Source organism: Hyperolius riggenbachi, chromosome 11, assembly GCF_040937935.1.
Source record: "Hyperolius riggenbachi isolate aHypRig1 chromosome 11, aHypRig1.pri, whole genome shotgun sequence".
Taxonomy (NCBI): Eukaryota; Metazoa; Chordata; class Amphibia; order Anura; family Hyperoliidae; genus Hyperolius; species Hyperolius riggenbachi.
The window spans coordinates 47,580,400-47,604,796 of NC_090656.1; the positions used below are offsets into that span (position 1 = coordinate 47,580,400).

At 42.5% G+C, this 24,397-nt stretch overlaps 1 protein-coding gene across 10 annotated transcripts in view; it reads right to left on the bottom strand.

The window, feature by feature from the left end:
* The window catches only part of WWOX (WW domain containing oxidoreductase), a 1,347,942-nt gene that overhangs the window by 1,179,691 nt on the left and 143,854 nt on the right, over positions 1–24,397 (bottom strand). For all 10 annotated transcript variants that reach the window (XR_011024636.1, XM_068259546.1, XM_068259545.1 and 7 more), the window contains exon 6: positions 16,751–16,857. Coding sequence is in view for 9 of the 10 variants with exons in the window: in XM_068259546.1 (XP_068115647.1) it covers positions 16,751–16,857 (107 nt within the window). In the remaining variant the exon portion in view is untranslated. The remainder of the gene's footprint in view (positions 1–16,750; positions 16,858–24,397) is intronic.

Genomic DNA, 24,397 nt, shown 5'->3' on the forward strand with positions numbered 1-24,397 from the left:
GCAGGTTCCCGCAGTTTAGGCTAGATAGGCAGGTTCCCGCAGTTTAGGCTAGATAGGCAGGTTCCCACAGTTTAGGCTAGATAGGCAGGTTCCCACAGTTTAGGCTAGATAAGCAGGTTCTTACAGTTTAGGCTAGATAGGCAGGTTCCCACAGTTTAGGCTAGATAGGTAGGTTCCCGCAGTATAGGCTAGATAGGCAGGTTCCCGCAGTTTAGGCTAGATCGGCAGGTTCCCGCAGTTTAGGCTAGATAGGCAGGTTCCAGCAGTTTAGGCTAGATAGGTAGGTTCCAGCAGGTTAGGTAGGTTCCCACAGTTTAAGTTAGGTAGGTAGGTTCCCGCAGCTGTGTGGCAGCCGGGGGAGCGGACATAATAGTTATAACTCACCTGCTTCCGCCGAACCCGCGCAGCTTCAATGTCCTTCCTTTCCCGGCATCTATCTCATTAGTAACAGCGCTCCCTGTGATGACATGCGATATGTCATCACAAGGGGCGCTGTTGCCATGAGACAGACACCGGGAGAAGAAAGACATTGAAGCTGCGGAGGAACGGCTGAAGAAGGTGAGTTGTAAATATTATCTCCGCTCCCCCGACTCCTGCGCCCGCTCACCTGACCGCACAACCATGCGCCCCGGCCGATTGCACGTATCGCACGCCCATAGAAATGGGGCTGATGGTGGAGCCCTGTTCCAGGCGGCTGGAACAGCTTCTCCTCTCCTCCACCAGCGGCACTGCGATGCCGACATCTTCTTTGGAGTTCCGATCACATGATAAGACATGTGATCATAACCCAGGGGATGGTGGCAGCGTTGCAGTGCCACCCTGTGGTGGAAGAAGGATGATGAAAGAGATTCTTCGCTTAGTTTTAGAGGTGGGATTTTTATCAAAGCCCAATTGTGACTGGTTCTTCTTAAAGTGGACCTGAACTCTTGCACAGGACAGAAGAAAAACAGATAATGCACCCTCCATATATTTAGGGAGAAGAGCCTGTCTAATTCCCCCTCATCTTCAAGTAATGACAAGTGCAATTGGATCTCTCAGCTGTGTCAGCAGAGAAATTAGTCATTCTCAGCAGACCTAGCTAATATGTAAACACAGGATGTTAACCCTTTGCTTCCATGAAAGCGGGAAGTAGACACTACAGATTTATTGCAGGATTTGTATCAGCTGTAACAAGCAAATGTCTTTCTCTTTAAAGGCCATTATGCTACTGCTTATCTTTTAGAGCAGAGAAGAAGGTCTGAGTTCATGTCCGCATTAAACCTTCCTTTGGTCCAGCTCATATTTTGTCCACTGTACAACCCAAAGACTTGATTTATACAAAACCAGCGCCCAGCTTTCCGCAAATCTGCGTGAGCCCTGCAAATTTCATTATTTTCGCCACACGTACATTGCCAGCTGGCGTTCTTTATTTTTTTTAATAACTCGTTCAGACAAGCAAAGTAAAATGAGATCGTTACGAATGCTGTAGCCTCCCACAATTATCTTGTGTGTAAAGCGAGTGGATAATAAATTCTATTAATGAAGAAGGTGAGCTTGGCTTATGGTAAATACAGAGCTAAGTGTTTACTGTACGCTTAATGTTTTACACAACTCCTTTTATAATTCTGCTTATCTGTTCCTTCTAATTCCCTAACGGCAAAATAAAATAACCCCCTAAAGAGAATAATTACTGTTATACTTCTTAACCAAGGCTCTGGGTTTTTTTTTTTTCTGAGTGTGGTGGGGAAGTAATCGGCGCTGCTTTTTAAAGAGGACTTTAAAAAAAATAAAAATGCAAATAAGCTTCCTTGTAAATACATTAATTACCCACCTAGCCCCCTATTACCGTGTTTATATTGTTTGCAAAGTCTATTTACAGTGCTGTTGAAATTAACATCGCCGTGGCTTTGAAAAAAGCCTGCAGTCGGTGGGTTGTGCTCTGGAACCAATTAGGATGAACTTTGTGTCTGCGGGGACTCCAGGGGAAAGAGCACAGCCTTGCATTGTCAAATAATAATATCGTTTGACTGGACTGTATGGATATTGTATTGTAATTACGCAGTTGGACCCATTCGCTCTTGCTCTCTCTCTCTCTCTCACGCGCGCTGCAGAAAAAGATTCTCATTGTCTCCTTCATAAAATCAGTAGGCACAAAAGATTCGGTTAATGGTTTAATATGCAGAGTGGGCCAATTTTATGCAAGGAGAGCAAAAAAGGCAAGTGGCACTTTTTGAAGTCATGAACATTATGTGCTACTTGGTGCTAAGGCCTTAAAGTGGGGCTCATATCTTACCTTTCAACTGTGAATTTCATTTTAATAAAAACAAAATATTCTATCTCAAATTGGTTTTCAATATACATTTAGCCCAATAAAGGGATGTCCCCTCTAGAGTACACTGCTCGTTTCTACAGTTGTGCTATGAAGGATACCAAAGATGCAACTTAAAGAGGAACTGAGGAACTGTAGCCAAGGTTTGAACTCCACCCTAATCAGTAGCTGATAACCCCTTTTCCCATGAGAAATCTTTAGCTTTTCTCTAATACATCATCAGGAGGTCTGTAACCCCTCCCACAGTGTGATGTCAGGACCTAGGTCCTGACAGTTTTCTGGCTGTGAGCCTTGTTGCATTGTGGGAAGCTGTTTCCAACTGCCAAGCAACCAGTGTTTCCCTCTGTGCATATGTGTATCTATAATAAACAACGTTTAGCCTATCACATTGTTAGTGAGTGTGGTTATAGATGATGGCAGTTGTTGCAGTCTGTTTCGTTTTCATGTCTACCAGTAGACCAGTAGTAGGATCAATGGCAGGCTTATCGTGGATCAAACAACAGGACCAAATTACATGACGGATATCAATCATTTCTTGATCTCTCGTCTATTTTTTAACTTCTCACTTTGCAATGTATTGATTTCCTTTTTTTCCGCTTTCCACTAAAGCTCCTCTTTAACCCCCTAGGAGGTATGATTATTTCTGGATTTTAGGGTCTTTTTTAAATGTTTCAGACCCTAAAATTAGGAAAAAAACTTGCCACCAGAATGCCTGCAGCAGCCCGTGCTCTCATTCACCTCCCTTGGCTCCAGTGCTGCAATTTTACCTCCATCCTCTGGGTGGCGCTGTAACTGTGTGGTGAGATCGATGATGATTAACTCACCAGAGTTAATCAGAGCCTCAGAGGACAGAAAGGAGAACGGCTACAGGCGTCTGGATTCCCCGGGAGGTGAGTAAAACCGCTCGCTGTGCGCTGTACTCTGCATAAACCTCCTGTCGGCTAGCCAAAGCATAGCACGGGATTACCGCCAGGGACGTTAACCCACCAGTAGGAAATATGATGCCGAACTACATGCAAAAATGTTGCATATTCCTGCATAAGCTCAGTTGCCAGGACTCTACTCTCCACCTTCCCCCTGGATCACAGACTTCCAGACCTACAGGCTGTAGTTTATCAGAGTTTGGTCCATGTCACAGTCCCAGTAACATCACACATCTACTAATTCCCATGACTTTCAAGGTGGCCATACACCTGTCAATCTGCCACCGGATAGATTACTCTCTGATACCAGCACATACAGGGACATCAGTACATGCAACTGTGTCATATGTTACAGGCACTTACAGTGACAATCCAAAAAGACGCAGTACCTCAGAGGAGGGGAGGATTCGGGCCGGCATGATAAGTGAGCCTTCAACAATCACTACGGGCCTGGGGGGGCAGACAAACTTGGGGAGAGCCCGGCCGGGGGTGTGTCATTGGTCAGGAAATCAAGCATTACTGCCGCGCACCCAATCAAGCCCTTGCAACAGATTTCCCTCCAGTATGCATGGCCAATTCTTTTGACTGATTCTGGCCAAAAATGTATCAAAACAATCAGGTGAGCATGTTGCGGCATTGATATCTGCCAAATTCAATCATCCTGATTGGGCAGATATCGATGGCAAAAGTCGAGTAATGCATGGGCACCCTCATTATGAACGGATATTATCCAGATGAGGGTTGCATTACTCACCAAATATGCACGGATTTGGTAAATCATACAGTTCTGGTGCTCTGGATCTGCATCCCCACTGAAGATGTCCTCGTTGGGGTCTACATTCCTCCCGACGCATGCTCCAGGACTGCCCTGCAAGAAATCAGCGACTGTATCTCGCGCTGGGAAACAGCCCTCCCGGAGGCCCTGTTCATCATCTTGGGCGACTTCAACAAGGCGAACCTTCGGCACGTGTTGCCCCGCTACAAGCAGCACATCACCTGTCCTACCAGGAACTGTAACATCCTAGACCACTGCTACACGGTCCACAAGTGTGCTTACAAGGCCATCCAAGGAGCCCCCTTTGGGAACTCTGACCACAACACAATACACCTGATCCCCACCTACAGGAGGCTCCTGGAGACCTCAAAGCCCATCGTCAAAACCTCAAAAAAATGGACAGCAGATGCCAAACTGGAGCTCGAAGCTTGCTTTGAAACCACCGACTGGTCGACTCTGGAGGCACCCACCCTCGATGAATGGGCCGAGAATGTCACCTCCTACATTAGCTTCTGTGAAGAAGCGTGTATTCCGTCTAAGTCCTTCAGAGTCTATCCCAACAACAAGCCCTGGTTCAACGACAGACTTCGCCGGCTTCGGAAACGCAAAGAAGAAGCGCACAAGTCCGGCTCCCCAGAGGAATTCAGAGAGGCCAGGCACGCCCTGAAAAGAGAACTGCGTTTGGCAAAAAGGGCCTATGCCGAAAAGCTGGGGCTCTGCCTCCAGTCAACCAACACACGGGAGGTATGGATAGGCCTGAGAGCAGCCACGAACTTCAAATCGGCACCCCTGACGGTGACCCCTAGCCCTCGACTGGCGGAGGAGCTCAATGAGTTCTACTGCAGGTTCGAGCAACATCCCATCCAGCCCGTGAGCCACGCAGTTTCGCCCCCTCCCCCCGTGGGCGAACTCGTCTCCCTGGCGCCTGGTACCGTTCGGGAATCAGAGGTACTCCGGCACCTCCGCAAGCTGAACCCCAGGAAATCTTCCGGCCCGGACGGAGTGTCATCTATCTGCTTGCGAACCTGTGCCGACCAGCTAGCCCCTGTGCTCACTTCCTTATTTAAGAAGTCTTTATCTGGGGGTACAGTCCCCTCCTGTTTTAAGAGGTCTACAATTGTACCAGTCCCAAAAAAACCAGGCAGTACTGAGCTAAATAACTTCCGTCCGGTGGCCCTAACCTCTAATATCATGAAGCTCCTCGAGCGGCTGGTCCTTGCCCACCTGAAGAGGTCCACGGACGCCCTTTTAGACCCGCTCCAATTTGCATATAGGGCAAACCGATCCGTGGAGGATGCCATCAATGTCAGAATGGCCCACATCACTGAGCACCTGGACAGCCCCGCCTCCTATGCTAGGATTCTGTTCCTAGACTTTAGCTCAGCGTTCAACACGATCTGCCCTGACATCCTGATCACCAATCTGATGCAGCTCGGAATTTATCCTACTCTCCGAGCATGGATCAAAGACTTCTTGACTAACAGAACGCAGCAGGTGAAGCTTGGCAACTACTACTCCAGCGTCCGGACCACAAATACAGGGGCTCCACAAGGCTGTGTTCTATCACCTCTACTGTTCTCCCTCTATACCAACAACTGCATCTCATCTGCAGACTCTGTGAAGGTCATCAAATTTGCAGACGACACCACCATCATCGGCCTTATTGGTAGCAACGGGGAGCACGAATACCACAGCGAAGTCGAGAGGGTATGCAACTGGTGCAGTGACAACAACCTAGTCCTCAACACAGCAAAGACTGTTGAACTAGTCGTAGACTTCAGGAGAAACCCTCCACCCCTCCCACCTGTCCTCATTGGAGGGACTGAAGTCTCTAGGGTGTCATCGGTTCGGTTCCTCGGCACGACTCTCACTGACAACCTGAAATGGGGGCTAAACACCACCAAAATTCAGAAGAAATCCCAGCAGCGGCTGTTCTTTCTGCGCCAACTGAAGAGATTTGGTATGCCCAAGGAGCTGCTGACCAGCTTCTATACCGCCACCATAGAATCCATCCTCTGCTCCTCTGTAATTGTCTGGTATGCGGGCGCAGCGGAAAGCGACAAACACAAGCTGCAGAGAGTCATAACGGACGCGGAGAAGATCATCGGTTCTCCTCTTCCACCTCTTGATCTCCTCCACTCCTCTAGGATGAGGAAGAGGGCAACCATGATCTCCCACGACCCCTCTCACCCAGGCAGCTATTACTTCAGGCTCCTCCCATTGGGCCGCCGCTACAGGACTATACCATCCAAAACTACCAGGCGGAAGAACACCTTCTTCCCCCAAGCTGTTCGGCTACTGAACTCCAACCTTCCCCGGCCCGGCCTGCATTTCTAACTGCTGGGCTGGTCACCCGGCTCCCGCCGCTGCCTGCCCTGGTTCTTTATCCGTAAATGGCCTGGCCTTTCACCAGCACCTTCTTATTTTCACCGGACTGTACTGCACAGCAGTGAAATGGCCGTTACGAACTGACTACTGCATTCTATTTTTGTATGTGTTTTTGTGTGTCTGGTTATACTCTGTCTGTCTTTACTCTGTCTATTCCATGTGTACCACAAATAATTCCGATTACAGCTCTGCTGTACTTGGCGAAATAAAACTGATTCTGATTCTGATGTATGGAGAGCTCTGGGCTTGAGGAAAGCATAGTAGGAAAACATGGATTACATCAAAGTGAAATGTATTCTGAGGTGCCGAGAACAGAATATATTATATATATTAAATGGCAGCTGTAACACCATACCGACACATGTACAGCTGTGAATACATTATTCCGCTAATGGATTGTGGGACACTATGTAGTTTCAGAAACCCCCTGCTAACTAGCCTAGATCAATATACCTCAGAGATAGTAAGCACATGTAATTGACTAATACAATACAAGGCAAATCAGACCACCCATGCCTTCCATAATGTATTAGATATGTATAGATCAGAGAAACGGTCATATTGAATGGCTGGAACATGGAGTTAGGCAAGGCAGCTGCAGACTATTCCACACAGACAACACATTCTACAGAACTTCCTGTAGTCATCCATGTGTTAACGGGTTTCAACTATTCAACAATCTATTATAAAAACTTAAAGGGGCGCTATGGCGAAAGATTGTAAAATTTAAAAGATGTGCAAACAAATAAGATGTACGCTTTTTCCAGAGTAAAATGAGCCATAAATTACTTTTCTCCTATATTGCTGTCACTTACAGTAAGTAGTAGAAATCTGACAGAAGCGACAGGTTTTTGACTAGCCCATCTCTTGATGGGGGGATTCTCCGGGATTTATTTATTTTCAAAAGCACTTAGTGAATGGCAGTTGCTCTGTCTAACTGCCAAAAAACTGTGTAGGGAGCAGGAAGCTGTCCAGCATCATTGTTTACATCCTTTTAGGGAATATCTTTATAAAGAATAAAAGCCTTGCGGAGAATCCCGTATGAAGAGATGGACTAGTCCAAAACCTGTCACTTCTGTCAGTTTTCTATTACCTATTGAAAGTGACAGCAAGATAGGAGAAAAGTAATTTATGGCTCATTTTACTCTGGAAATGTACTTCTGATTTGTCTAGGTTTGCACATATTTTAAATTTTGTAATTTTTCACCATAGTGCCCCTTTAAGAGAAATATACGGTAGGGATTGTCAATGAGATGCTAATAATTCCGATTTGCATGCAATTTAAATGCAGATTGTATGCAGCTGCAGCAGACTCAAAGCACCTGAGCTGCAGCCACTAGGAAGCACTCTATAGGCATTAGCAGTGTTAGGGAATCTAGCCCAATGACTCCTTATTGAACAGATACAGGCTTACTGTGCTTCACCACAAAAGCATGCATGACAGGGGCCATTATCATCCCTTGCAGAGGTGTGATATTCACTTGAGGAATGGCTATGTTGATTAGAAGCAGGCTGAGCAGTGAAGAATGAAACAGAGAGCAGGGTAGGTGTTTTCTCTAATGTTCCCACTGATATATATGGTACAATACATGAGGGTGCTTCATCTCTGGTTCACTTTAAGGCCCAAATCAAAATTATGACAGTTTGCTATCTGTGAACCTCATTTTATGGTGGGAAATAACTGATTTTTCCAACTGCCAAGCAAGCAATATCTGCCTCTGAATAGAACTCGCAGTAACAAACATTCCATACAGATCACCTGGCAGAACTAAGGATGTCACCACCTGTGATACATTTCAGTGTAAATCAGAGAGAAGAAAGATTTTACAATGGGTAAAAACGAACTAAATAATGTATAAATGATTGTAAAAAAATAAGCAATTTTATTATGTTATTTCCTCTTTAAAAATGTATGCTAATCAACAGGACTGCTTTGAGGTTTAGTTGGGTTTTAAAAACAATCCTCAACTGAATCACTGAACCACAAACTGGTGGAAAAGATTAATTTCGCATTGCTTTATCTGAAGTAGTAGCAGCAGAATATTGTACCGTGTTGGCCAATGGAGGTTATCTGCAGTGATTCCCACTTAATAAACTAGAGCCTTCACCAAGGCAACGGCTTTGTATTGGTCATGGGCCTGTAGCTGGGTCTGAAGTTGTACATTTATCATGTTTGGGGAATATGGAAGATCTCAAGTTTTTGCTTACAGAGATCATAAATGGTTTTCAATGTCCACCTTGTTCATCCCCACAGTGGGAATGTTCCAGAGTTTTTTGAGTTGCTAGAAATGTATGAATTCTGCAGTGGAGCTCTGTGAAGCAAGATAGGCTGAAGTCTCCAGCGTACACATCTTCTCAACTGATCGATGCTCCATGGATCGGGAAGTAAAACTACCAGTAATCTGTGCCTCCTCCAAGGCTGTTGGGGATAAAAGATCCTTGCACATCCGAGCAATGCTCACCCACCGTTTTCGTTTTCACTGCGGCAATCCATTATAGGATCAAGTCACAAAGGCTGCAGTTATTCGTAGAACATATACAAAAAGTGCAAGGTTGTCAAAAAAGAAAAAAATTCTAGTCTGGCAATCTCGCCATGCTGTGTGACAATCAGCTTAATAAAATAACTTTAATTAATTTAAACCATCCAGTTCTCCATTTTGTGTAATCAAAATAAATCTAAATGAATTGCTGTGGGGTAATTCTGCAGCCTGGCTGCGAGTCCCATTGACGCGGCTTTCGCCCGACGCTGTATATCTTTGCTTTATAGAGAGAATGTAACAAATCTCCTTTATGATTTAGATCCAGGTTTACAGCGGTTTTCAAACAGACCATAAAAATTATAACATTGAAACTGTATAAACAAGCAGAACAGTGTTTTTACTGTAAAACATGAATGTAGTGTAAATATTTGTCTTTCCCTTCTCTCGGCGTCTATAATGAGAGCAGAAAATTCATGCCATATGTTTAGATCGCAACGAGGAGCAGAAAAGATTTCAAAAATTCGTCCATGTGAACGTCAGTGAAGCCACGAATGAGGTGTCCAAGCCGGTTTCTGCCATGTTTAACTCCAAGTGTGCCATTCACAAACTAACAAAGTGTGTAGATTCCACAGAATTTCTCACAGTCACTTGTCATCAATCCTGACTTGAAGTACAACTTCAAGTGGAGACGGTACAAAAATCATCTCACACTCCTCAATTTATGTCACCACCAATTCAGACTCCAGGTACCCAAAATTGGTCTGACTCCTTAGTCTAAAGGTGGCCACACACAATACAATAAAATGATCTGACTGTACGGCAAATCGATAAAAACTATCGGATTTCCCAAAAAATCGAAAGCTTTTTTTTTTTTTTTTTTAATTCGAGAAAGAAATCCGTTTCGGTTTCCCGTTTTTAATACATAAAAGTCTATCGGGAGTGCTGGAGTTTTCTGATCAATTTTTATGAAAATTGAATGGTGTGTGGTAGATTGTCAACTTCCTTATATATACACTTCCAAGCAATTTTCACCGAGTTTTCAATCGTTATTTTCATAATTGGGTAACGTGTGTGGTACATTGGTCAGATTTTTTAAATGTCACAGTCAGAAAAATTTATTGCAATTCTTGAAAAGATTTTTAAAAATTTGTATGGTATGTGGCCACCTTAATACTTATCAGGGCTGTGGAGTTGTTACAAAAACCATCCGACTCAGACTCCTCAATTTATGAAACCTCCGCTTTTGACTCCAGGTACCAAAAATTGCTCTGACTCCACACCACTGGTGAATGCGCCGGAAAAGTACACTTGTAATAATTAAATCACCATTTAAAGAGGAACTCCAGTGAAAATAATGTAGTAAAAAAAAGTGCTTCATTTTTTACCATAATTATGTAGAAATGATTTAGTCAGTGTTTGCTCATTGTAAAATCTTTCCTCTCCCCGATTTACATTCTGACATTTATTACATGGTGACATTTTTACTGTGGGTAGGTTATGTAGCTGTTTCTAGCTGTTCTGGCTGTTACAGACAGCTGTAAACAGCTAATTCCTGCCTGTGAACATTGTTACATTGTGGCAGTTTGCCCAGAGTACCGCAGTACTCAGAGCTTCTTGTGGGAGGGGTTTCAGCACAAAATCAGTCATACAGTGCCCCCTGATGGTCTGTTTGTGAAAAGCATTATATTTCTCATGTAAAAGGGGGTATCAGCTACTGATTGGGATAAAGTTCAATTCTAGGTTGGAGTTTCTCTTTAACAGTAAAGCTTTGCCAGGGTCATGCTTAGCACTCTGGAGGGGGCAGAAAATGTTTCAAATTTTCATTCTTTTTATCTCCTGCAATGCATCAGATTCCAGGTAAGCTCCGTACTGCCGTTTCAGAGAAGAGCCAGCTTTTGCCTTTGGTCAGATATTGGCTAATCTCTAGGTAGAAACCCAGAAATCTCCCAGCCAGTGGACATGCTCTATTCATCAGAAAACACCATCTCTCTTCTGGAAACCCTATTCCGAAATATTTAATAACTGCCGCTGACTGCTCTTAAAGAAGGTAACATTTCAAGCTTTGTAGTACGATCTGATTTTACAAAAACACCATCCTGTTTTCCATTATGCCTTAAAGTAAATTAAGCTCCACATTGGAACGATCAGTTTTACTTTACCAAGTATTGATTTTTTTTTTTTTAACTGCCTTGGCTGCTCCAGGACTTTTCCACTACTCAAGTTGAGATTTATGTGAGACAATATCATTCTGATTAAAACAAATCACAGTTTTACAGCACTCATTTCCTTTTTTTTCAGGACATGAGATATCAAACAAAAGCTGAAAACTGATATTAAGTTTGATCATGCATGAACAATACATTTAAAAAAAAAAAAAAAAACAGTAAGAGAGCGTGTGATCCTGCCGCCTCCCAGTCTTACTTCTACAGGTCAGCAGCTATTGAAACTCAAACATCCTTTACCAAGCCGACTGTGGAGGGAACTGGCTGGCTGCTGGGATCAAACTGTGCTATTAACCAGTTACTGCACCCGTCGCAGTATATCTACGCCCTGCAGGACTTCATCTGAAGTCCCAGGGATGTAGGTATTAGTCTACCGCCGCGATCACTGCTGTGCACGCTCTTAATATGACCAAGACTAAAAACACTGCAGTAATTGCTAATTTGTGCTGGCCTTCAAAAACTCGGGCAGAGACTGCAAAATAAAAAAAATTCAAAGCCATGGGTGTTCTATGAAACTGTGTACACCCATCTTAAATAAAGGATTGATTTGCACAGCTGCGCCACTGGTTTGACAGCATTGCTCATGGGCATGCTTTTAGTACATTTGGAAGTTCTAAATGGCAAATTCCTTCTAGGAAGGGCAATATTGAAATTTGCAGTACTCTCAGTACAGAACTTTTAGGTTCCTTTTGGACCGCCAAAACATCCGCTAGGTTTTGGTGCTCCATAACCGGATAAAGAGGCTTGTTCCCATTTTCTGATCACAAAGTCAATGCAGACATTTTTGTGCTGATTCCAGATACCAATTCCCAGACTAGATTTCCTCCCTAGCTCCAGAGTAAAATATGCTCCACTTGATTCTGTGCAATCAGGCAGGACACAGCTCCAGGACTAAGTGTGAGGCAGATAAAAATGTAGCTCATCTTAAGCCATATACACACTTTGATTTATCTCAGCTAAAATTATAAATTAAGATTGTTTCAGTCAAAAATATGACGTGTGCGCAGATCAGTGACCTTCTACAGGTATATACAATGGCCTTTAATGATCCAGTGGGATGGCCTGCTCTTGCCCAATGTCGTCAGTGCTGTGGGAACTTCTTACGCAATTATGCTGTTGTCCAGCCCACTCATCTCAACACTGCAGTCTGTACAGCTCTTGCTCGTAAACGGACTCCCAGAACGGTCCATAACTATGGCTTTGGGAGGCAATAAATGAACGTCTAAACACAGCTTTAGTACAAAACAGGACATATATGGGTGCCCGCGGCTCATCTGTAAAATGGGTGCTGCATATACTGCCATATATTGTTAATTGTGACTATGGCGGTGCACAGGGGCAATTTGGGCACTGGCAGCACCTGATACATTTGGCAATTAGGCGCCACAGATCTCTATACTACTATACCTAGTGAACTATTAGCAGTGAAAGTGGCTATTTGTGTAGACATGACTTTGTGTTTGCGAATATAGGGGTTCTAGAATGTTTCCATGCCTCCTTGCAGGAAGAAAATAAGGAGTACAATATATGAGAGAAATAACACACAGCCATTAATACCGAACTTGGAGAAGTGTGGAGGAAGAAATAAAGAAGGCAGCGACACCATGGACTGAGATGGAAAAAACAATCGCCCAGGACAGAAACTGGTGGTAAACATTTGTTGATGCCCTTTGCTCCAGTGGGAGACCAGTGTTCTCCCCAGGCTCTTTTAGCCGGGTGCTCCACCCGGCTAGATTTGGTGACCACCCGGCTGTCATCGGCTCACCTCCTCACATCCTCCTATGCTGTAAGCAGAGTTGCCCTGCATTTTCATCTCAACCCACCCGGCTACTTTTTCATGCCACCCAGCTGGAAAAAAATTCTGGGGAGAACACTGGAGACACAAGATTAAAAAAACTGAAGCCAGTTGTGTGTGGTCCGGTATTAGTCATGGAAAGAATCCGAAGACATAACAAAAGTTGTTTAGCTGATACCTTTAATGACTAACTGTACAAAATTCCTTTGCAAGCTTTCAAAACTTTAAGTTTCTTCTTCAGGCATGTTTCAGAGCGGGTTCTCATCCAGCTCCGGAACATGCCTGAAGAAGAAACTTAAAAGTTTCGAAACCTTGCAAAGGAATCTTGTACAGTTAGTCATTAAAGGTATCACCTAAACAACTGTTGTTATGTCTTCGAACAAAACTGAATACACCCCTAAATGAAGAATGTCAAAATTGTGCCCAAAGTGTCATTTTGAGTGCCCACCATTATTTTCCAGCACAGTCTTGACTCTCTTGGGCATCACACCGAAACCCTCCTCCACTCCTCCATGATGACATCACAAAGCTGGTGGATGTTAGAGACCTTCTCCACCTCACCGCCCTCAAGTAGCCCATCACCTGGATAGGTGCCCAGGCATCGCAGCTTACACAAAGTTCACCCCTCCACTGGCTGCCTGGAATTTATTTGTCTCAGGCATCACAAGCCGGTAAAAATGATGGGAGAAGTACGTTGTTTTCATAATATGCTATCTATTCACATTTTCCTGCAGTTCATCTACTCTATGACGGTTCTACTGTTGCCTTCAGTATTATTTTAATGGCAGGCTTGCCTAAATGTAACTAGAAGTCTCTTTTGACAGTGTTGCTATCTGTAATGCTAGAAGGGTTGTTTTTCTATGTTGAATCCATCTTTATAAGACGTAGACTCAAGGTTAATGCTGCTTTTTCTTTCTGCGCACTGAACTCAATGTAAATTTCAGACATCCTGTAATTAATCAACAAATCCTCTCCTGGCTATATAGAGCGAGTAATCAAAGTTCAGTAATAACTTATTCTTTCTGCTCCAGCACCTGCATTTCATTTGTTTATTTTCACAGTCTCTGAAATCTGAAGGACTGTCAAAATGCCATAACATTAGCACAATAATCCAAGTTAATTAGCCACTCTCAGTAAACAACAACAAAGCCATTATAGAGATACAGTGTAGGATTTTCCTCCACTGGTTGGTAGATGCATTAAATTGTTTTTTTGGTTGGGTGGGGGGGGGACAGAGCAACAGATCCTCTGGAGGCGGCGAATGACAGGGGTTTGAAAAACACTTATAGATGCAGTCTGCTACCACTTATTGCTCGATCTCTGCGAGGATATGTCTGAGATATGAGCGCGGCCTGCTGCCTGAATAGAACTTGGCGCAGTCCAAAGCTGCTAAAAGGCTGTCTAACTCTCTTCCTGCTAAAAAGAACTTGTCAGTAGCAGCAGAGTGAATATAAAGTGAATGGGCACTTTGCATGAGAACAGGATAGGAACACTTGTGGCACTTCAAATTCTGAAACTGAAAAATGAGGTTTAAATTTTTTATTTTATATAGAATATATATTAATTCTTATTTTGCTAGCAGCACATTTCAGAAACATTTGGATGAGTGCGTTTACACCAGCATCACTTTTTATTTTTTGTTATGGCAACATTGTAGACATTTGAGAACTGATGGAACCAATTGCTGTAGTTTTTAAATGACAGCTAAACTGAGAGGCGAAAAAGAGAGAACACCAAGAGCCCAATATAGTGTAGTATGTACTGGTAATGTAGAATTGGAAGAGTAATATTAATTTAATAGTCACAAACCAGGGTTACCAATTAGGCAACCATTGTCAAAGCAGGTGGGGAGATTGTCCTGACCCCTCTCAGGATTAAAAAGTCGCTCTCTGTAGTAGAAGAAGGAAGGGTACAACCCTCCACCAAGGATGGACTTGATGTAGGTAACAGGAGAACAGAGGCGCCAACAGGATAAAAAACACTAAAAGAACTTAAAAACCCATCTTGGTAATAGAAGAGGTAGTGGTGGACTTACGTCCTCCAAGCAGAACACACGACTGTGGATTTTCAGTCAAAACCATTTTATTGCATACTCCAAATAAAGTGCAACGCGTTTCGCGGGGTACAGACCTGCTTCATCGGGCAATAACAGACAGGAGTAAACAGCATCTGCCAGTATCATCAATGTTGAGCGCCTCTTTCTGAATCAGCGCTGCGTAATATGTTGGCGCTTCATAAATACAATAAATAAATAATAAATAAATCACACCCCTGAATCCAGCATGTGGCTATTCCAGTCAGAAACATCTGATTTGCATGCTTGTTCAGGGTCTATGGCGAAAAGTATTAGAGACAGAGAATCAGAAGGACAGCCAGGCAACTGGTATTAAAATCAATACGGCAGCCTCCATGTACCTCTCACTTAAGGTGTCCTTTAAAAGTAATATCCAAGTGTATTCCCTGAAAGAAGGACGGTGGCATATGTTGCTCTAAAAAAACTTTTCTATAAAATGTATCATCATGAATATTGCTTTACCAGATGAGAAAGCTACCCATGCAATGTGCACTAATGTACCTCTGTATCATTACACATGCTGGTTATTGAGCAGTAAGCTAACAACAATTGGGATGGAACATTTTTTTCTTTTCATTTTGACCAGAGGATGCAAGATTCAAAATTTCCCAAAAAAAATTTATATTTGAATCTGTCAGCCAACGAGTTTTACACTTCATCCCAGGCCACCTTAAATAAGTTCTGGTTCAGAATAGGCAGTAGGGTTTATGGATCTTGTTTATATATGGTTTATTCTTTGCACAATAAAGTTTTAACTAGTATTTGTGGATAAAGTGACAAATGTTTTCCAAAAGCATTTCTGAGTCAATACAGTGAGTTCCGCTACAGAATTGTCTCGTTTTTAGATGGATTGCCATCAGAGGGCCCAAAAGATCATGGCCATCCAATTTGGTCTTTGAGCCTTGTTTTGTTCTCCAGATTCTCGGACTCCTTCAGTTGTATTATCTAATGTAAAAGCTGAAATCTCCAAAATCTTTCCAAATTTATGTTGAGGAAAGTTATTATTACACTATTTTTGAACTAATTCTGACTTTAGGGAGGGACTCGGACTCTTTATATGCAATCATTTTACTAACCTATTACCAATTAACCTAATTAGTTGTGAATAGTTTCACTGGGTACTTTTTAGCATTACACGTTTTCCAGTTTTATATATGTTGTCTTTGTTCAAAAATGCACAAAAAGTTTTGCCAACAATTGCACCAATACTCTACATCTGGGTAATTCCCTCATTCAGATTACATTGATGGACACAAGCCTCTACCATACATAAAAGGAAAAATGACGTAATTGGTACATAAAGGGCATCACAAATGTCAATCGAAATATTGTAAATGAACATAAAAACAAAGCATAATTTTAACAAAATGTCCTCAGTGCACCAAGAGGACATCAAACATCCATAATTGTAAGGGTCCTTTTACACTGGTGTGATGCATTGAGGAGCTCTCTCTTACAGGAAATGGAATAGGACACACTTCCTGCTATGCAGTGCGGCGGAAGTGCACCAGATAATGCACACGCTGGATTGCATCACCATGCAACGTCCGCAGTAATTCAGACATGCCCCAGAATTTGGGTGTCTTTTTCCATGGGTTGCACAGCGGACATTATGAGTGGTGTGACTTTTCATGTGCGCACCAAGTGTAAAAGGACCCTCAGAACAAAAAAAAAATGGATCTCTGTATGTGCACTTGGTACTAAGTCTTCTACATTCAAAGGAAGGTAAATTAGACACTGGTCCAGAAATAATACCATGATAGACACAAAAATAGCTCAACTCACCCATTCATCTAGGATCAGCCTTTTGGCTTCATTTGCCTTCTGGAGATTTCGGCAGGCCATGATAACATGAGCACCATGAAGAGCCAATGATCGGGCAGTTTCAAATCCTGGATAAAAAATAAAAACATGTAATAACTATTCTAACAACTCTAAGTTTACTTTCCAGGTAGTGAACTTTAAAAAAAAAATATTATTAAATACATGGATAAAGATTGGTTAAATGTATTTGAAGGTCTTAAGGTATTTACTTTTTTGAACCATTTTGTTTTGATGTCATACAAAAACAAATTCATAAGTAAACATGCAATACCATTGACATCTTGTATAGTCCATTTGCAAATGTTTAACTGATATACTTGTAAGAAAATTTAGCAAAAGTCTACAAGATGTAAATGTGTGTACAGCAGAGAAAGCCAGAAATACAGTTCTGGTTTACTTTGTTGTAAGCCTTTCCTCTAGATTGTAAGCCTTCGGCAGGGCCCTCTCTCCTTGTACATCATCCCTGATTATGCACTCTTCCCAGAATAATGTGAACTGGTATTATGGACTATCACTCCAGTGTATGACCTGTAATTATATTACTACCTGTATTGTGTTGTATGTCTAATTGCCTATTACCTGTACAGTGTTGTCGGTCACCCGTTATCGCCTGTAATCAGCGCTGCGTAATATGTTGCCGCTATCTAAATCCAATAAATAATAATTATGTGCCAAATTGTGCCTCCTTTACCGGGCGAGCCCATCTACAGTGTGTTAATCTAACATCCTCCCTCTCCAGACCTATTTCAGAACATCATTTGTTTAGTTTTGCTCAAAATTGCTAATTTTGCTTGGAGGGTGCTAAAGGCTGATTGCAAGAGGTCAACAGAAAATAATAAGTTACCGTATATTTCATGTGTAAGACATGGCATCCAACATAGCCAACATCCCTCTCCCAAGAAAAAAAAAAGTCAAGTTATTGCAGGGAGATTTGTAGAGTTAATAAGGTTTGCTACATCTTCACCCTATTATAGAGCCTTAAAGTAGATAACTGTGCCAGCCAAGACACTGTGGCCACAAAGACTTGTTACGCTACATCATCCGCAGCCTAAGCACCCTCTCTGCATTGCTGGCTTTGAAAAGAATAACTCTGCATAGAAAAGTCAGAGCTCAATTTGCAGTTTGCTCTTCCTGTTACAATTCCATTTGTGAATGTACGGTAACTCCACAGAGACATGGCATTGCAAGATGTGGCCCCACTCCTATAGAATTGCCTAACTACAAGCCAAACTATGCTCCAATGCAGAGACTGAGTGTGTATGGTCAGGTGTGCATGGATGCACGATATCAGTCATTTCCTGTACTCATGTTCCAAAAGGAATGCTATACACTTTTTTTTTTGCATGTTTTCACAGACCTGAGTAAGAAAAATGTCCTGAAAAAGTAATACTTGTAAAGAAATAATGGGCTATCATAAGATTGTGCCTACTGTTTGTCTTATTTTTGGGCTATCAAATTTCTAATTCAAGTTTCAATTTATCATAGGGGAACAGGAAGTTTGTGACTCTGTGATTTGCGTTAGTCTTCCTCCGCGAACATTTCCGCTGAAACAAAAGCCCTGCTGCAAAGTGTCATTCTTTCAAGCCTGATTTGCAGATGGAACAAGAGTTTCATACTACCCAGCAAGCACATGGTGAACCAGAAGGAGTGTGTGAAAGGCTATAAAGGACCAAAAATCCCTCTTACTGAAATGTAATGCAAAACAAAATGTTGCCTTATTAAAACAGAATGTATTTGTGATAATTCAGGTTGGCGTGAGCATATGTCTCCCACGATGCATCACTGCTGAACATGCAATTCATCCTATGGTGTCCCTGTAAGCTAACCACACCTCCAGAACTGCTGGAATGCAATGATGTGTCAGCTTCTTATATGTACAGAGCCAAAACAAACCAACATGCATACAGAGTGTTTTGGATTGGTTGATCATCAGTGCATAATCCATGCCATACACTGATAAGGATCAACCAATCCAATTCGAAACATCGTGGGAGACATCATATGCTCAACTCCAATCTGAATTATTGCAAATACCTTCTGTTTTAAGACGGCAAACTTTTGTTTTGCAGATGAAACAAGAAAATAGTACGTTTTAGGTCTCTCATAGGGAAAACTGTTCTAGGTTAACTAAAGAGCAGTTCTGATTAATCCTGTCACAAATACTAGATGTAATACAAAACTGTGGTTATGGGCGCTCCTCTAGCAATGTAACAGATTAGAACACCATTTTCAGGTTGGGTAGTCAACACCACAACAAAGTACAAAAATACAACACCCCAATCAGTCTATATGGGTCACCACACAATGGGGGGTAACATCCTAAAATTACAGTTTACAGTATGTGCTCAACATATAACAATCAGTTCAAGTCTCTTCAAAAAACAAACTGTCAAAAGAAATCTCCAGCACAATTCCAGAAGTGTGGACATAGTCCCATTAGGTACTCTCACCAGATCAGATGGCTGATTTCGGAGCAGTGCTTTTCAGCGCTGCTAGATTTGGGCGCAGCCGGCGCCTCCATAGACTTTAATAGGAATCACTCCTATTGAAGCGCTCAGTGAGTAACGTCGGCTCCGTCAGAAGACGGAGCCGAGGTTGCTTAAAAACATAATAATTCGGCCTCCAGCAATTGCTGGAAGCCGAATTATTTCATTCCCCCACTATCCATGGCGGCCTGGAGGGGGAATAGTAATTAAATCGGCCCGGACTTGTGCAGGTGCTCCTTAAAAACTTAAAACAAATGTTACATAGCGTGATACTGCATTTATTAAAACATTTTAAAACATGACTGTGCACTCACAATATGTAGACATCATATGCGCATATAATAAAATCCTCGATAATTCCACCAGAGCCAGTGATTCCTGTCTCGCGTCTCCCAGTGGCAAACTTCCGCCAGACAAGAATCACTGGCTCTGGTGGAATTATCGAGGATTATTTGCGCATATGATCTCTACATATTGTGAGTGCACAGTCATGTTTTAAAATGTTTTAATAAATGCAGTATCAAGCTATGTAGCGTTTTGTTTTAAGTTTTTAAGGAGCACCTACGCAAGCCAAATAGGAGGAATATTACTCCAATAAGTGTTAACTGCTGGTCGGTCTAAGGGATCAGCGTTTTGATCTGGTAAGCGTACAACAGTACCATTTTAGGTGTCGGTGGCGGGAGCACTGGGTCGAGTCACTTGGCACATGTGTGGAGCTGGATGGTGGCACTATACATTAGGCCTGAACGATATATCGTTTTCGGATCGAAATCGCGATCCCGGAAATGCCGATTCCGGGATCGCCATGGCAACGATATTCACCCCCCCCTCTGCAGCCCGTCCAGCGGTCCCCTCTGCCGCTCTGTGCAGTGGCAGTTTGCACACACTCGTTCTCTGAGTGGAGGCGGGACACTCTCTCCCACAACTTCCCACTGTGCAGCCAATCAGCGGAGCGGGCAGCAGGCTCCGCCCGCAGGCTCTTACACTCCTTCTCCCAACATTAGCTGGGCGGGCGGCAGACTCCGCCCGCATGGCTGTCAATCGCTGAGTGCTACGAGAGTACGAGTGGCAGACTCCGCCCACCCCGACCTGCAGTCTCTCAGGCTCTCACACGTCCCGGCGGCTCAATATTCCCTCCACATCATAAGCTGGTGAAGAATCCCCAGTAATATAAATAACTTTTTGCCTTGTCCCAGGTATGCTTTGCTCAACTTCTACACAGTGTGTCTTCAACTGTAATGTGTGATGCTGCTGGTAAGAACAGCAGAGACTCAGATTTGGGTATCATTAAGGTGTACTGTTGGCTGTGGTATCAACTGAGCAGCAGGCTCTCACCTGGCAACTCCCTGCTCCCAGTGCTTTAACATCATTTGCTGGGCGAGCGGCAGACTCCACCCGCATGTATGTCAATCAAACTATGTAACATGGCCAGCAGACTCCGCCCACACTCCTGCATGTTTCATAAATACCTCATTGAAAGCAATTCTTGGCTTTAATTTTCATCACTGCATTTTAGATTAATAGCTATTTGTTTTGATACATTCACATAATGCAGTGACAGTTACAAACATCAATTTGATAGTATGATGTCATTTTTTGTCAGCGCATGTTTGTAAATGGTACTGTGTACATTGTGAATTTAGTGCTTAGGCTTGATTTGAAGCAAATCGTGAATCGAATCGAAATCGCAATTTCTGACAGAAATCGTGCGATTCAATCTTTTCCTAAAATCGTTCAGGCCTACTATACATGCTAGTAAAGCTGGATTACGCTATGTTTCCATATTCTGCTTGAGTTTCAGATACAGACGGATACGGACGTCAAAGGAGTGTCATTGTTATGCTGTTTATGCTGATCTGTGATACAAATCAGCCATCTGATCTGGTGAGAGTACCTAATGGGACTATGTCCACACTTTTGGAATTGTGCTGAAGATTTCTTTTGACAGTTTTTTGAAGAGACTTGAACTGATTGTTATATGTTAAGCGCCTGCACATACTGTGAACAACAAATACTAGATGACTAGAGGTGGAGATACGTTGGCCAATGGGAGCTCCTTGGTGAGACTGGAAGGTGTAGGCACAAATTAGGACTCAGACCAAGTTTAGCGCCATACATAAGAAAAGGACACTTTTAAAGAGACACTGAAGCGAAAAAAAAATTATGATATTATGATTTGTATGTGTAGTACAGCTAAGAAAAAAAACATTAAGATCAGATACATCAGTGTAATTGTTTCCAGTACAGGAAGAGTTGAGAAACTCCAGTTGTTATCTCTATGCAAAAAAGCTATTAAGGTCACCGACTAACTTGGTCGTGGAGAGGGCTGTTATCTGACTTTTATTATCTCAACTGTAAGTGAACTGTTTACTTTTCCTCTGGCAGAGGAGATGTCATTACTTCACAGACTGCTCTGAAAGACTCATTTTGAATGCTGAGTGTTGTGTAATCTGCACATATTATAGGATAATGCAATGTTAGAAAAAACACTATATACCTGAAAATAAAAGTATGAGAATATTTTCTTTGCTGCTAATCTTCTAGTAATTATTCATAGTACACAACCAATTCATTATATCATATTTTTTTTTTCGCTTCAGTGTCTCTTTAAGGCAAAGAAAAAGTGTCAGAAATAAAGCAATCATAAGATGGAATCATATACAATGTTTTCACAGATGTTCATCGCTTCATAGGATTTACATACAGGTTTGATTTAAGAGGTTACTCACTACACAACTTCCTCGTCGATTTTTCCGAAAACCGGAGATTTTTTGAGCAATGGCGTCTGCGATCTTGCGATGTGGGTACAGGCACACGGATCATGCGGTTGTTTAGCAATGCACATCTATGACGACCATCATGGCGGATCAGATCTTTAAGATCCCTCACCACTCTATGCCGAGTACAGCGATCGCTTGACTTCCCGTTCACGCCCGTTGTGTAATGTTGCGGGACGTCGCACGCACCCATCGGCAGGAAGATGGATCGGGAACGCTCGTCATCGAGGGATGTCGCTGGATCCATCTTCCTTCGTCGATACGGTTAGGGTCAAAAAATAAACATTTATAATGTTTGCTTTCTACAAGGCTTGCTGCAACCCATCCAGCCCATTCTAGTGGAAACAATAAGTGGCCATAAAACTGGATAAGTTTGCCACTTCAGAAAAAGAGCGAAACTGATGAGGAACATTTTATTGGTATTCAGTGCGCAGCCTTATTATATAAAAACTGTGTTTCTTGTCAAAGATGCGCTTTTAAGATTTCATGACAGGTTCACTTTAAAAGGGGATGTAGAGGCAGGAGCAGAGCTTCACAGCAGTAGTTTGTAGGAGACAATGAGTTTGGATGGCAGCTCTGATTCCATGAATAAAAGAGAGGCTGCTAATCTCCTATTATTCAGCAAGGCGTCCACAAAGCCAAGCATTAAACTTTCTCTGCAAAAAAAACCCAGTTTGTGAAATGCTGAGTTGCAGCAAAGCCTGGAGTAGCGCAATCCGTGCTGAGGCAGGTGTATAGAGATACTAATACACCCTTGGATCCCTCTTGGATCACTACCGAAAAGACATGCAGAAAATTTACTGCTGAATTAACTAGGTTAACTGGATTGGACTGAGTCAACTCTGGCAGTTTCTCCTGCCCCTCGAGGGAGCCATTCGTTGTTGTGTACCGCACACCACTCCAAATCAAAGCATTCAAAAATTAAGTGCGGTCTGCAAGATTGATGAAGAAGCCATATGTTTCCTATTAAACCAAGAAAGACAAAAATGTATAATTACACCATTTAATGTACTTAGCAAATATTTGGAGTTGGTCAAAGAATTACAATAATGCTAAGGGGAATTTTTTTTATGCTGCAAAACAGTTAGTGTGACAAGGCAGAAAAAGGAAAAAAACTAAGCATTAGGGATGATAAGTGCCACTTTAAAAAATAATAATAAAAATAAAAAAGCAGATTGTTGTCAGCAAAACTGTGCCTGAAATGCATTCTTTTCTGACAATTTTGTGGGTGGCTGCAAGTTTATATGACCGAGCTGGATTTGAGAAAGTTGGATAAAAAGTTTAATTGCTTAGTCAAAGATTTTATGGATCGGACAGCAAAAATCTTTTGACGTTCTTACGAAAGTGATGGAGAATTCGGCTTAATTAAACCGCTGGAGGGCTCCTGTAACGCAAGGGCTACCCTTCAATGCAGATATTGGCAGGACCGTATTTCCTACTGTGAAAAGCAAGTTGTCAATTGAAAGACCATCAGCACTAATGTCAGACATTTGACCTTAACCTGTGTAGTTCCATGTTAACTAGACAAGAGCAAATGTTTACAGAAAGTGAATTTCTACATCGGCTCCATCTTCAAGGGCAGTTATAGTTTTTTGAAAATCTTATAGACATATATGCAAATATTCATAAGGACGGAGGCGCCCAAGTGTAAAAATATATATAAACTTCTAACAGTTAAAATAAAATTGAAATGTAATTCCTACCTCTCCTGACGACAAAAACAGCAGTCGTACTTGAAAAGTATTTACTCAAAACACTAACATATCCAACGCGTTTCATGGGTACTAGCCCGCTTCCTCAGGTCAGTAGACAGTGCCTTGCAGCACCATGCCTTGGCGAATAGGATATGGGTGCCTCTGATAACTATTAGACGTTTATATATAGTTTTACACTTTGGAGCCTCCATCCTCACAGGTATCCAGATAAAACTCCTTTGGAGGTAATAGTTTACTTTCATTAATGCCTCTTTCACAGTGGGACATTGCATTTTGGTGCAACGTTAAAGTCGCACCGCAAACATACAGCGCAACGCGCCCAAAAAGTTGCAACGTAGCGTTACCAACGCATACAGCATATACAGTAGAAAATACAGGCAATGAAAAGTATGCCTCAAAGTCATTACTGAGTATGTGCAAACAGTCTAACACGGCTGATAATGAGTATAACGCAGTGCATGCAGTACTTTCACTTAACGTGCAGCGTTAAGACACCAACGCAACGTGTGCACTGTGAATGGGGCATTGATTTTTCATTGCAGTGCTTTCTTCTGCATTAAATATTGTTTTAACGTGCAACTTTAACGTCGCACTGTGAAAGAGGCCTAAAACTACAAACCTAGGAAAGCG